This window comes from Rhincodon typus, chromosome 3 (assembly GCF_021869965.1).
Source record: "Rhincodon typus isolate 14 chromosome 3, sRhiTyp1.1, whole genome shotgun sequence".
Lineage (NCBI taxonomy): Eukaryota > Metazoa > Chordata > Chondrichthyes > Orectolobiformes > Rhincodontidae > Rhincodon > Rhincodon typus.
The window spans coordinates 69,247,974-69,263,619 of record NC_063334.1 but is presented as its reverse complement, the minus strand read 5'-3'; the positions used below and the strand labels follow the sequence as shown (position 1 = coordinate 69,263,619).

Below are 15,646 nucleotides of genomic sequence, written 5' to 3'. Positions count from 1 at the left end.
CTCTGATTTTTCCTTCACAGATGCTGCCAGACCTGCTGAGCTTTTCCAGCAGCTAAAGTTTTTGTAGCTAAAGTTAATAATTGGCATTGTATCACTTCCAAAGTGTTACTAGTAAATATATGCTGCTTGTTTTTAATAATTAATTATTGTCGCCATTTAAATGTCCCTATTTTTAGAGATGTACAGCAAGAAACAGACCCTTCTATCCAATTCTTCCATGCTGACCAGATATCCTAAATTCTTTTCAGCTGAGTATCAGATCCTTTCGTATAGGGAAAGTTCCATTTGTCAGCATTTGGCCCATATCCTTCTAAAGCCTTTCTATTCACGTACCCACCCAGATGCCTTTTAAATGACACAATTGGACCCGCTTCCACCACTTTCTCTGGCAGGTCAATCCATATACACAATACCTTCTTGTGAAAAAAGTTGGCCCTCAGGACCGTTTTTTTTAAATCTTGCTCCTCTCACCTTAAATCTATGCCCTCTAGTTTTAGACTCCCCTACCCTTGGAAATATACCTTGGCTATTCACCCCATCCATGCCCCTCCTGATTTTGTAAACCTCTAAAGGTCACCTTCCAGCATCCATGCTCCAGGGAATAAAAGCCCCAGCCTATTCAACCCCTCCTAAGGGCTGAAACCTTCCAACCCTGGCAAAATCCTTGTAAATGTTTATCTGAACCCTTTTCAGGTTTAGCAACGTCCTTCCTATAGCAGAGGTGCTACTCCCATTTACCCATCTTCCCTAGCTACTCTTTCATTGGCTCCTTGCCACTGACCCTCCATCCTAGTCCTCATTAGCCTCAGTCCATGACACCTATTCTCTATCCCTTCCCCAGATGTATTCATTATCCCATCCTGACTGACTCCTCCGCCAGTGACCCTTCCATCACTGATCCTACCCATTGGACCCATCCCCTCTGGTCCTTCCCTGATCACTCTTATTGGTCTTGCCTTTGGGCCCACCTACTGCAGTATCCCCCTCTTATCCCATTCTTTGTGCAGCCTTTCCCCTCTGAAGAGTCATCTAGACTCAAAGCAAAGAATCAACAGATTAGTTGAGATAGTAGATTGGCTGGTTGGCAGAAAATCAAGGTGATGCATAAGTGGTCTTTGGCAAGGTATGATAATTGGAGTCTTACAGAGGCCTGTGCTGGGCCTCAATTATTTTATAATATGCATCACTGAGATTGGGAGTAAGTGAAGGCATGGTGGCTAAATTTAAATAGATGCACAGATTGGATAAGTGTGTTGTGAAGAAAACCTAGATATTTTGCAGAAAGATCAAGATTAAATGGGCAAAAATTTAACAGAAGGAGTGTAATGTGGGGAAATATGAAGGTGTTCACTTAGGCAGGAAGCACGTAGAGAACTGGTTAGCAGAGAACCACTATGGAAATTTTTATTTCATTCGTGGGACGTGGGTGTCACTTGCTGGCTAGCATTTATTGCTCTTGAGAAGGAGGTGGTGATGCAGTCCTCGTGTTAAGTTGACCCACAATACCTGTAGGGAGGGAATTCCTGGATTTTGACCCAGCAACATTGAAGGAACAGTAATATATTTCCGAGTGAGGATGGTGAGTGGGTTGGAGGAAAACTTGCAGGTGCTGGTGTCCTCATGTATCAGCTGCCCTTGTCCTTTGAGACAGAAGTAATCATGGGTTTGGGAGATGCTGTCTGAACACCTTTGGATTTCAGCAGTACACCTTCACATGCTGCTGCGACTGAGTGTTGGTTGTGGGGGGAGTGGGTGATTGTGAATGTGGTACCAATCAAGTGGACTGCTTTGCCTGGATGGTGTCAAGCTTCTTGAGCGTTGTTGGAGCTGCACCCATCCAGGCAAGCAGGGAGTTTTCCATCACGCTCCGGACTTGTGCCTTGCAGATGGCTTTGGGGAGTCAGGACATAAGTCAATAGCTGCAGGATTCCTAGCCTCCGACCTGCTTGAGTCACTGTTGAGTCCATTTGAGTTTCTGGTCAGTGGCAACCCTGGGATGTGGATAATGGTGGATTCAGTGATGGTAACATCATTGAATGTCAAGAGGCAGTGTTTAGATTCTCTTATTGGTGATGGTCATAGCCTGGCATTTGCGTAGCACAAGTATTACTTGCCAGTATTTAGCCCACACCTGGATATTGTCCAGATCTTGTGTGTGAACATGGACTGCTTCAGTATCTGAGGAGTCATGAATGGTGCTGAACATTATGCAATCATCGGCGAACATCCACACTTCTGACCTTAAGATGGAGGGAAGGTCATTGAAGTAGCTGAGTGTCAGGTATGACTCCAACCAGCGGAAAGTTTGCCCGCTGATACCCATTGATTCCAGTTTATTAGGGCTCCTTGAAGCCACACACTATTGAATGCAGCCTTGATGTCAAATGCTGTCACTGTTGCATTACTTGGGAATTTAGCTCTTTTGTCCATGTTAGAACCAAGGCTATAATGAGGTCAGGAGCTGAGTGGCCTTGGTGGAATTGAAACTGGGCATCAGTGAGCAATTGCTGAGCAGGTGCTGGTGCTGCTTGATAGCACTGATGATGCCTTCCATCAATTATCTGGTGATAGATCGATGGGGTGGTTATTGCCCATTTTGGACTTGTCCTGCTTTTTGTGCACAGGGCATACCTGCGCAATTTGCCACATTGTCAGTTTGATGCCAGTGTTGTAACTGTACTGGAAGAGCTTGACTAGGGGAACAGCAAGTTCTGGAGCACGCGTCTTCAGTATTATTGCTGGAATGTTGTCAGGACTCGTAACCTTCACAGTATCCAGTGTCTGTAACTACTGCTTTTTGATATCACGTGGAGTGAATTGAATTGGCTGAAGACTAGTATCAATAATGCTGGGGACTACGAGAGGAGGGCGAGGTAGATTATCCAATCGACACATCTGGCTGAACGTTGCTGCGCATGCTTCAGCCTTCTCTTTTACGCAGATGTACTAAGCTCTTCCATCATGGAGGATGGGATTATTAGTGGGGTCACCTCCAGTGTGTTTAATTGTCCACTACCATTCACGACTGGATGTGGCAGGACTGCAGAGCTTACATCTGTTCAGTTGGTTGTGGGCCCATTTGAACTGTGCCTGTCACTTGCTGTGTATACTGTTTGGCATACAAGTAGTCCTGTTTAGTAACTTCACCAGGTTGACGCCTCATTTTTAGGTACGTCTGCTGCTGCTTCTGGCATGTACTTCTGCACTCAGTATTCATCCAGGGTTGATCCCCTAGCTCGGTGACAATGGTTGAGCGGAGGATATGCTTGACCATGAGGTCGAAGATTGTGCTGGAGTACAACTACCACAGCATGTCATGGATGCCGAGTCATAAATTGCCAGATTTGTTCAAAGTCTGGCCCACTTAGCATGGTGATAGTGCCCCGTAACACGAAATGCATGAAGGATTTAGATGTTCTACTGCATGTTAGCATGCAAATATGCCACATGATCAAGAAGACTAATGAGGTTTTATTATTTAATTAGAAGAGGCATTGATCATATAAACACTAAAACTAGGAGCAGGATGAGACAAATCAGTCCTTTGAACCTGCTCCACAATTCAGCATGATTATGGCTGATCCTTCAATTCTCTTCCTTTTTTGTTCCCATTTTCCCCCCATACCCTTTTAGGCTAAAAAGATCAAATTATATTTAACTCTTGGAGTTGTTGTTAAGCATCCCCAGACAGAGGACTACATATGTAGGATATATAGGGAGATGGTCATAGCAAACTTGAAGTTTACAAGCAGAGGGAATCAGCCTAAGAAAACAAGGCAGGCACTGTAGGAGTTCGGAGTGTATCTTGCTTGCGAATGCATATTCCATTTTGGAAACCAGAGAAATGGTGGCTCCTTGGGAAGTGGAGCCAGAGCCATGCCCATGGTACAATGACCAACTCTGGTGTTTCTGTGGCATTAAATGTGATTCCAGGATGGTGTGTCACCTCCCTGATGCCAGGGTCAAAGATGTCATGGTGACTGCAGGTCATCCTTCTGGGCAAGGGTTCAGCCAAAGGTTGTAGTCCACATTGGTACAAGCATCAAATTATGAAAAGGGATGAAGTAAGACAGATTTCAGAATTGAGTGAAATTTAAAGGAAGTCCTCGAGCAATAATCTCATGGATCCCCCAGTCTTGCATGCTAGTAAGCCTAAGAACAAAAGGATGTATTGAATCATTGAATGAGTGGCTGTTGAACTGGTGTAGGAGGAGGATAACACATTTCTGAGGGATTGGGACAGGCTGTGTTGCAGGTAGGACCTGTACAAGCTTGTATGGCTCAGACCTTAACGGTACTGAGGTAATATCCTCGTAGGCAGATTTGCTCGTGCTGGTTTAAATTAGAATGACAATCCACTGACCAGCTGAGGTATAACCCCCAAATTCGAAGGAAGTGAAGTTGGTGACAGGAAGCTAAAAAGATGCTGTCGAGATGAAAAGACAGGAGAAACAAAGCCAGGCAGAGAGTGCGCTTCGAAAGCGGAATCATGCCAAAAAAAACAAGTTAAGGGCACTCTGTCTGTATGTAGCATTCACAAGAAGATAGATGTAAATGTAAGTTAGAGATATATTGTGATTACAGAAACACAACTGCACAGCGACCGGGACTGGGAACTGAATATTCAAGGATATTCAACTTTCAGGAAGGGCAGACAAGAAGGGAAAGCAGGTGGAGCTGCACTGATGCTAAAGTATAGGATCAGCACATTAATAAGGAAGGATCTGAAATCACAAGAACCATATGTGGAATCTTCTTGAGTGAAGCCAAGTTATAGAAAGGGGCTTATTACATTAATTGGAGCTGTTTGTAGCCTATCAAAAGGTAGTGGTCATGTTTGGCATGATATTAATCATGAGATGAGAGCAATGCTTATCATGGTCAAAGCCATTATTATGGTTAACTTTAATCAGCACGTACAATGGGTTAGCCAAATGAGCATCAAAGATATGGAAGACAAGTTTCTGGAGTGTTAGGAATGGGTTTTCTAGAACATTGTGTTGAGGAACCAACTGGAGGGCATGCTGTTTTAGGTCTAGTATTATATAGTTTAAAAAAAAGGTTAATTAACTATCTTGTAAAAGAACTTCTTGATGACTGACTCCAACATCATCATATTTTGTATTGTTTCAGAATGATTTACTTTACTTTCAAAGATGTTAAATTATGAAGGATTGAGGCACAAATCAGCTGACGTGGTTGGGAAAGTACATTGAAAGGCATGATTGTATGTAGACAATCATTCTTAAAGAATGATCACATGACTAGCAGCAACTATACATTCCTTCAAATAACAAACTCAAAAAGGGTCATTCAAACAATATTAAAGTTCAGGATTGAAGTGTGATTTTAAAAAAAACTTATAAATTTGCCAAATAAGCAGTAATTCTAAAGATTGAACTTTTTGGAATACATCAAAAGGGAAACTAGAAACTAATGACGAGAAAACCGAACGTGAATGCAATGTAGCAAAAAATCTAAACTAACTCAAAGCTTTTATTAGCACGTAAAAAGGAAAGGTTTGGATGGAAAAATTGGGTCTACTATGGCAGAGTTACATGAATTTATCAAGAGGGAAAGAGAAATGACAGGGAAGCTAAATTACTTTAATCTGTTTTGAACTGAGAAATCCACATGAAATCTCCCAGAACTAGATATTGAAGTGGCCAGGAAGAATGAGCAATTGAAAGAAATGTGTATGAAGATTGTACTTTTTTGTTAGAAAGATTGAAGCGTATCAGATAAGAGATTATATATTAGCATGGAATAATGATTGGCTAACAGACAGAAAACAGTGTAGGAATACGTAGGTTCTTCTCATGTTTGTGGACTCCGATTAGTGGAGTACCATAAGGAACAGTACTTGGGGCTCAAACAGCCTTCATGAAATGATTATCCTGTGAAAAGATGAACTTGATGTAGTAATACTTGGCTGAATACCCCTCCATATGTCCTGTCGCCTTCAAGGACCTGTGCCAATGGAGCTTCATCTCCCCATTTCCCTTAGTACTCTTTGGAATATTGTCATTAAGCCTATACTGCAGCTCCCTATGTTGTGCCTAAATGCAACAACTTGCATTTCGATCTGTTAAATTCCATCCACCAGTTGTCTGCAATTTCTGTTTATTCATGTTCTGTGGCAATTGAGTTAATCATATTTACTGTTTGCCACATATCCAAGTTTGTTATTGTCAAATTTTGTAATTGAAAATGTATACCAATATTCAAGTCTTGTGTATCAGTAAAGGCAAAATATTGTGGATGCTGGAAGTCTGAAACAAACACAAAATGTCGGAGAAACTCAACAGATCTAGCAACATCCTTGGAGAGAGAAACAGTTCATATTTTGAGTCAAATACAACTCTTCTGAGATTCTGAACAAAAGTCAGACCAGACTAGTAATGTTAACTCTGTTTCTCTCTTTCACAGATGCTACCAGACCAGAATTCCTCCAGCATTCTTTGTGATTGTTTCATATGAAACATGTATATATTGTGAATATTTGGATATTTTAATGAAATGTAGGAAACTGTTCTTTGCGTTCCTCGGTGAGGAACGTTGTGTAAAGGACAACTGCCTTGAATATTGATAGCATTAAAAACCCTCATTGGATCGATGTGATTTCATTCAAGATAGGAGTATGTCATTTGACTCCACATGCCTGTTCTGTCAATCAATATGGTCATGGCTGATCATTGACTTCAATTTCCTAAACGAGCCTCCCCTCATAACCCTTGATCTCTTTTGGTTATACGAGCAATATTTACTTCTTCTTGAAAACACTATATTTTGGTCTCAGCCACTCTCCTGTGATAGTAAATTCCACAAGCTCATCACTCTCCGGATGAAGAAATTTCTCTGCATCTCAGTCCTCAAAGCCTTGTGACCCCCCCCAGCCCCCCCCCCCCAACCCCCAAACCAATCGTCAGGAGCACCCTTCCTGTCTACTCGTCTTAGAATTCTATAGGTTTCTATGAGATTGTCCCCTCCACCCCATTCTTAACTCCAGTGAATACAATCCTAACTGACTCAATCATTGCTCATGCATTATATAATTCAGATATAACTCAGGATTTGGCACATGGTGAGTTTCGTGATTTCATGTCATTCTTATTAACCAACCCTTTTCTTTATAAACGAACTGTCACCTAAGCATCTGACTGCAGTTGCTTCCCCAAAGATATACTCGTCTTTTTGTTTAGCAATAGAGAATTGGAAACATTGCCTGATCGCTTTAGGGTAGAATGTGTGATCAACTAAGGCATTGGGAGAAGAGGTAAGATTGGACGTGAGTTAATCCCTGTCACAAACATTGGAAGTTTTTTTTTTAGTGTATCTGACTTGTTTTGCATGCTTACATTTCTGATTTTATTTTATCCAGTATTCAGTCTTTGAAGTTTTCTTAATTTTCATTTGAATAGACATTCCACTGCTGCCTTCCATCACTTCATTGAGTTTGAGTGAAAATGAAGAAACTAATGGACCTTTTGTTGTTCATTGGCTAAACAACAAGGAATTGCATTTTACCTTATCAATGGAGGTCTTTTTACAGCAGTTACGAAGGAACTTGGAGCAGCAATCTCCAGAATCTGTAGCAGATGATGGACAAATGGCCGGCAAATCTGATGATGGTATTGTTCATTTTAGCTGGCTCGAACATGCATGTAATCTTTATACAAGTTAATTAACCTGAATATATTAATCTTAGTTGATGACTCTTTAAGTGATCGATCATTGTAGCAAAATGTCCACATTGTGTTGTTGGCATCAAACCCATTGTGCACAATTTGAAATCAACTGTTAGAATTTAAAAATATTGTAATTGGAAATAACCACGCTTCTTTAAATGCTATAATTTAATATTAAATTTGAGTGTTAGCTACTACGAATCATTTCCCAGTTGTTGAATGATACAGTAGGTGTTTGAATCTTCTGTACTATTACTAGTTGTCAATAATGTATGTGGTAGTGCAGATCTCCGAATCTGATAGCTTGAATCTTGAGGAAACCAAAAAGTTGAATGCAGTATGATAGATAAGGCATGTTTCCATTTACGTGAATGTTAATATGTTTGGCATAAGGAACAATCAGACCATATTAGGTTAATCCTCAGGTTGCACAAGTTGCCTGTAAGCTGTCAAAGTGCTCCAGTGTTTATGTTGCTTCGGCCAATGTAAATGTTACTTACTCTCCCTAACAATGCAGTGGCACTCAGATTATGACCTCAAGGCATGATCTGGCAATTCAAAACAATTTCTTTTTGTGAGCATAGTCTTTCTACATAAGTAGACTATTCAGAAAAAGAACAGGATAGCTGTGCCTGAATTTGTGTTGAAATAAATCCTTTTTTAAAAAAAAAACTCACTCCAGAGCCATCCACATGTAGGCCTCTCCAAAAGCTCCGTAAACAAAACTCAGTTTAAAAAAACACTCTCCTCCGTGATTTAAAAAAAATCCCTTTAACGATGTTTAAAAAAAACACTCTTCTATGCATATAATTTAGGGGGAAAAAGAGGCATCCGCATGTCTGTCTCTCTAAAAGATCCTTTAGCAGAACTTGGTTTGAAAATAAAAATTGTGTTTCTCTTTTGGGGGAGTTTTGAGTTTTTGACTATAGAAGAACCAAAAATGAATTAAAATAAAAATTTTATACAATTGAAATGTAATAACTAAAAAGTCTAGAAATGAGATGCAAGTCTTTCCGAAAATTCTCTTAACACAACCTTTTTTGAAAAAAAAAAAGTGCTTTTGTTTGAAACGTTTTTGACAGTAAAAGAATCAAAAATGAATGAAAATAAATATCTTCCACTACTGGAATGTAATGACTAAGAAATCTAGAAGTAAATTTACAAATAAGCCAGCAATCTCAGGAGCAACTGCAAGATCCACACTACTCAGTCCACCATTTCATGTTTAACTTTTTGAGACTGGGACATATTAACTTTGTCTTGCTGCAGAATTCTTTTTAAGCTACTTTGATTGCAAGTCAGTTTGGTTTATAGCACTTTAAAACAGCATTTTGTGTTTGGTCCAACTCCTCTCAAAAAAAAAAATTCACCAAAAAGTTAGCAATCTCTTAAAATCCTATCTGTTTTCCTCAAGCCTCTGTGATTCACCACATAGGTTTAGAATTAGATTAAATGTATTCTATTTGCTTATAATAGAATTGGGAAAAGAGGAGTTCCTGCAGTGTATGCAGTTAGTTTTATTTAACAAGAATTGTTTTTCTGAGTACTAATCATGATAGGTTCAGCAGTATTTGTCATGAACAGAATACCCCCTGTTTAACGGAAGTCAAAATACGTTATCTATTTGGATTATGCATGTTCTGTCTTTTTTTTTTAATTTGAATGAAATACTTTTAAATACTACGCTCGATAATTCTTCAAATTTGAATTACAGATGTACAGTTCACAAGATTTGAAGTCATGTCTGTGTTATAGCAATTAAGTATTTAATCATACTAGGATGTAACTCCTTACTGTTAACCTTTCATAAATTTAAGCTCTGTTCATCCATTCTTTCCTTTCTATAGAAATTGATGAAAACAGTGAATATCGCAAAGGATTTATGCAATCTGTACTTTCAGACAGAAGTAATGGAGAAAAGACCTCATCGGCTGTCATGATTGATCATAAAATTGAAGTGCTGTTAGCAGAATGGAACAAGAATGCAGACATGCTCTTTAGTATCCACCCAATGGATGGATCCTTACTGGTGTGGCATGTTGATTGGCTTGATGAATATCAGCCCGGGATGTTTCGACAAGTGCAGGTTAAACACCGTTCTGCTTCTAACTATTGTGTTCAGGGAACTAGGTTTCCAATTACTGAAAGTTTTGATTGTTGCAGAATTGCAAAATGCATTTACCCTACAATTTCTTCCAAGAACAGTGAAATCTCAGTATTGAATGGTCAGAAGTAAGTTCTGATTTTAAAGTCATAGCTCTACTCTGAATGCCTGAATGAGAGCTGAGAGAATCTAGGTACATCAAAATGAATTATCGAGGGAGCGTATAAAGGGGTAATCTCAAGGAATTTCAATTTTTTTCTGTTTCGTGCAAGTTACTGAAAGTTTGAACAGCTGCAAATTTCATCACAATACTTTCATTTGTTTCTTATCATGTAACTTAGAACAATGTTGCAGATTTCAAAATAAACATTTATCAAGACTCTCTTTTAAACAAGTAAATAGGATGATTATTTAATTTGTACTTCTTGAAAATGTGTAATTTGTTTTCTAGGTTTCATTTGCCTCGAGAATTCCTGTGGCCTTCCCCACTGGAGATGCAAACTCTCTCAGCAAGAGTATTGTTATGTATGCCTGTACAAAAAATGTAGATCTTGCTATTCAACAAGGGAAACTGAAGCCACCAGGCATGACACATTCCACATCTGGCATGTTAATCTCTGCTGGCCAAAATAAATCATCTGGTAGTTTAAAATTGAGCATCTTCACACCTAATGTGCTCATGATTTCAAAACATGCAGATGGATCCTTGAATCAATGGGCTGTCAGTTTTGCAGAAGAATCTGCATTTTCAACTGTCCTTGGTGTATCTCACAAGTCACGTTACTGTGGTCACCGCTTTCATCTCAATGATTTAGCTTGTCATTCAGTTTTGCCACTACTGCTGACTACATCCTACCACAATGCAATACGGACACCAGATGATGGAAATCTGCATAATGAAAGCAGGAATTTTCACTCTTTACAATGCCATAGTTCAGTGTCAAGAAATAAAAGAGACATTGGTACAGCTGCAGCATTCCAGGATTCCAATGCAATATACAGTGAACTAATTCTTTGGCGAGTGGATCCAGTTGGGCCGTTGTCGTATTCTGGAGGGGTGTCGGAGTTAGCCAGAATCAATTCTCTCCATGTTTCAGCCTTTTCAAATGTGGCTTGGCTGCCAACTTTAATCCCAAGTTACTGTCTAGGTAAGTATTACGTGTTTGTAATATTGGCTCACAGCGTGATGACTTTGTCAGCTGGGATAGCATTTATTACCTATCCCTAATTTTCCTTGAAGTTGGTGATGAGCTGTTGCCTTGAGCCCCTACAGCCTATTTGGTGTAGGTATGCCTTCAAAGCTGTTAGGCAGAGCATTTCATGATTTGACCAGCAGCAGTGAAAGAACAACAGTATATTTCCAAGTCAGGATGGTAATTGTCTTGAAGAGGAAATTGAAGGTGATGCTTGTTTTGAGACCTGAATGAAAGTTGCTTTTTCCAAATGCAGCATCTTGGCTGTTAGAACCTAAATGGGATATGTAAACTAATTCTGTGGCATGGAGCTCCCATCGGATCATTGTCGTAATCTTTCTCGAATCCCACTACAAGTTCTAACTTTAACTTGTCACAAATTCTATTAGCCGTGATTTGTGTTTTGTAAGTCATCAAGAGAAAACGTTTCGTCTTTAGAAAAGTCTCAGCAGCTGCCGAAGCCATTTTGTTTAATATGCAAGAAATCTGGTGTCTTTCCTTCTATCGTCCTCCTATCCTCATTAATACTCTCCCATTTCCAATTTAACATTGTTTTTCCATTGTGCATCCTGGTGTAATTCTTCTGTTACAGCTGGGATGAGAAGAGTGCACTATCATTCTCTAGTTCCACTCCTATGCAGGTCACAACATAAATGTAATTGTTTTACATGGTTTCAAAGATGACCAATTGTATTCTCTCTGTATTAACCTTAGAATAAAAAGATGCATCAGCCACATTTAATAAGCACAAAATTATTGATTTATTGTAAAACAAAATCTGTTTGTAATTTGGAAGTCTTCCTCTCTAAATAACCCAAAACATGTGCTAACATGAGTTTCATCCTTCAAATGTTGAAGAAAATCCTTTCAACAAAAACCATTAAGAACATATGAATGTGGCATAGAACAAGAGAAGCCAACTGTGGCTTAAATGATTTTAACCTCAAGCCTACATTCCTGCATTCCCCGATAATTTTTCATCCCCTTTGTAATCAAGAATCTGTCTCTGCCTTAAAAGTATTTAAAGATTCTGTATCCACTGGTTTTTGAGGGACGGAAGTCCAAAGACAATCCTTGAAGAGAAAATATGATTTTCCTCAACTCTGTCTTAAACAAGCAATCCATTATTTTTAAACTGTGACACTTAATTCTAGATTTTCCCACAAGAGGAAACATTTGTCCCATATTCAACCAGTCAAGTCTCCTCAGGATCTTGTATGTTTCAATTAAGTCACCTCTGACTTTGCTAGGTTCCTGAGGATGTAGATTGGACCTGTCTAGCATTTCCTCAAAGGCAATCCACTCATTCAAGTATTTTTTTAGCAAATCTTCTCTGAACTGCTTCCAAAGCATTAATATTTTTCCATACACAATGCTGTAGGTGCAATCTCACCAATGTTTTATAACTGAAGCGTAACCTCCCCACTCACGGATACAATTCTCCTCACAATAAAACATTACATTATTAGCTTTCCTGAATAGTTGCTGTACCTGCATATGAATGTTCTGTGATTCATGCTCTAGGACACCCAGATTTTGCAGCCTCTCAACATTTAGATAATATGCTTTTTTATTTCTTCCAAAATGGACAACTTTACATTTTCCCAGGTTATACTCTATTTGCCAGATCTTTGTCCACTCTCAACAAAGTTATATCCCTTTTTTAAGTTTACATCCTCTTCACGACTTGTTTCCTATCTATTTTTGTGTCATCAGCAAATTTAGTAACCATACTGTTGGCCACTTGATCTGAATCATTCATATGAAGTATAAAGAGTTGAGGCCTCTGCACCAAAAGCCATTTGATATCCTGCCAGCTTGAAAAAGACCCATTTATTCTATTCTGTTTCTTGATGGCCAACTAATTTTTCTGTACATGCCAATATGTTAACCTCCACAGGCTGAGTTTTTAATTTTGGCAATATTCTTTTAATGTGGCACCTTTTTTATATGGCTTTTGAAATCCAAGTCCAGTACTCCCACTGGTTCCCTTTTATTCATAGCTCAAGTTAATGTTCCATATAACTCCAATAAATTAGTTTAAACACAATTTCCCTTTGACAAAACCATGTTGCCTCTGCCTGATTACCTTGAACTGTTATTATGTCTTTTTCTCAAAGATTCTATTCCTTGGTGAAGTCACCAGTCATCTGTTCCCCCCGGTAAATTTGTGGATGCTTTATGGCATCTGATTGAAATTTTGTTTTTCTTTTCAGGCGCATATTGCAATTCTCCTAGTGCTTGCTTTGTGGCAAGCGATGGCCATTACTTGAGATTATATCAAGCTGTTATTGACGCTAAAAAGATTTTAAGTGAGCTTTCCAATCCAGAAATCGCTGTAAGTGAAGTTTCATTGTGCTCAATATTTGAGTATTGCAAATAATAATTTGCCCTGAAGTCATGTTTTTCAGTACATACAGTTTCTGGGCATATTTTGTTAATTTTTGTCTGTATTTTAATGTCGTCACTTCATGGTAGATAACGTGTGCAGTTCATGCTGTTGATTTTTGCCATTTTACCTGCTTGCATACTTTGTGCAATGATGCTGAGCTTGATCTCAACTTGCTCAGCAATCCTTGAAGGATTGTAATACACTTTAATATGATAAGAGTATGTTTTGTGAACATATTAATCAATAATTCCTTTGAGGAAGGAAAAGCAAAAGTTCTGATTTGTTAATGCCAGTTTATTTTCCCTTGAACATAGAGATGTGTACATACAAGGATTTTTGATAACTGATGTAATATTATATGTTAACGTATTTATGGAAGTTTTTGTGCTTTTAAAAAGCTGTTTCACATGAAATTGTGTCAAAGGGCAATATGCTTGAACAGCAATTCTCCTGCTTTTCATATGTTGTCACAGAGATTTGTTGGAGAGGTTTTCAATATTGTAAGCCAGCAATCAACAGCAAGACCAGGCTGCATAATAGAACTGGATGCAATCACTGAGCTTGTAAGTAGCTTTGTTAAAAATTCTTTCATGAGACGTGTGTGTTGCTGACTAGGACTACATTTACCAAATTACCCATTAGAAGGTGGTGGTGAGTCAGTGAATATAACTGCTGCAGTCCATGTAGAGTCACCCACAGTACTGTTAGGTATGAAGTCCAATGAACTCCAAGGTTTTGACGCAGCAGCATACGAGAATAGTAACATAGTTCCTGTTGTGTTGCTTGGAGGGGGCCTTGCAGGTTATAATGTTCTCGCACATTTACTATCTTAGTTCTTCTGCGTGGCAGAAGTCATGGGTCTGGAAGATGCCATTAAAAACGTCTGGATGTTTTGTTGCAGTGCATCTTGTAAATGGTACACACTGCTGCTACTGTACATTGATGAAAGAAACGGATGTTTAAGGTGACAGTTGCTAAACAAATATAATGCTTCGCCCTGTTGAGCTTCTTGACTGTTATTGGAATTTATAGCTCCAGACTGGTGAAGAGTATTCAGTCACATTCCCGACTTATGCCTTGTAGATGGTGGACAGGTGGTGAGAATACTCCTGTCAGACTTCCGAGCCTCCCACCTGCTCTTGTATCTACAAAGGCTGACACAGATGAGCTGCTGGTCAGTGTTGACTCAGTGTTGCAAGTGTGGAAGTTTAGCAATGGTAATGCTATTGAATGTCGAGAGGAGATGGTTCAATTCTGTTTTGCTGGAGATGGTCATTGCCCAGCACTGGTGTGGCATGATTGTCACTTGCCAGTTAACAGCCCAAACCTGAATATTGTTCGCCCCTTGTTGCATGTGAACATGGACAGCTTTGGTCCATTTTTTCTCTACTTCTGCAGCTCTGCACTTAAGTATATGCATGGAAAATTAAATGCATTTGTATGACTGTGATAAATGTGTAAAGGTAGGATTCTGTGTTTGTGGCCCAAATGACACAACCTCATTCTATGCCAAAGTTCACATACTGTGGATCTGTAGGAACACAGCAGCCCAGGCAGCATCAGAGGAGCAGGGAAGTTGACATTTTGGGTCAGGACCTTTCTTCAGAAACGGACATTACTCTGAAGAAGGGTCCTGACCCAAAACACACACTTTCCGCCTCCACTGATGCTGCCTGGCCTGCTGTGTTTCTCCAGCTCCACACTGTGTTATCTCTGACTCCAGCATCTGCAGTTTTAGTTATCTCATTCTATGCCAGTGTTTTGCAACCAATGAGCCTCTGAAATGTAGTCACTATTGCAATGCAGGAAATGCAGCAAGCAATTGAAACATGGTGATCTTTCTCAAAAAAAAGCACTGATGAGAATGCCCAGAGGTTAAGGGATAAATAATGGTCAGACACGAAAGAAAACTTACCTGTTCAACAAAATGTTGCCAAGTGATCTTTTGCATCCACCAGATAGGGCAGAGGCCTCATTGAAGTAACACATTCAAAATTAAATATCTTCAACAGTGTTGCATTGTCTTCATTCTACACCTGAGATATCAATTGAGGTATGTACTTTTGTTCCTGGAATTGGTTACAGTCTAGTATTTCAGGCAAGAATGCAAACAATTCAACCACGACTTGTCATTTAACATATTATCACACCCCGTTCTGAATTTAATTGATAAGCACAAAAATGGATATGGTAATTTGGGCAGCTATCTTTTTTTGTTAACTTCTCAAGTAAGAATAAAGGGGTTAATTTACCATATCATTCAGATAGC

At 39.2% G+C, this 15,646-nt stretch overlaps 1 protein-coding gene across 1 annotated transcript in view; it reads left to right on the top strand.

Annotated features, from left to right (window-relative positions):
• The window catches only part of dmxl1 (Dmx-like 1), a 192,691-nt gene that overhangs the window by 63,459 nt on the left and 113,586 nt on the right, over window positions 1-15,646 (top strand). Inside the window, exons 7-11 of the mRNA XM_048593609.1 lie at window positions 7,422-7,631; window positions 9,536-9,774; window positions 10,244-10,940; window positions 13,202-13,323; window positions 13,851-13,940. Coding sequence (XP_048449566.1) covers window positions 7,422-7,631; window positions 9,536-9,774; window positions 10,244-10,940; window positions 13,202-13,323; window positions 13,851-13,940 — 1,358 coding nt within the window. The remainder of the gene's footprint in view (window positions 1-7,421; window positions 7,632-9,535; window positions 9,775-10,243; window positions 10,941-13,201; window positions 13,324-13,850; window positions 13,941-15,646) is intronic.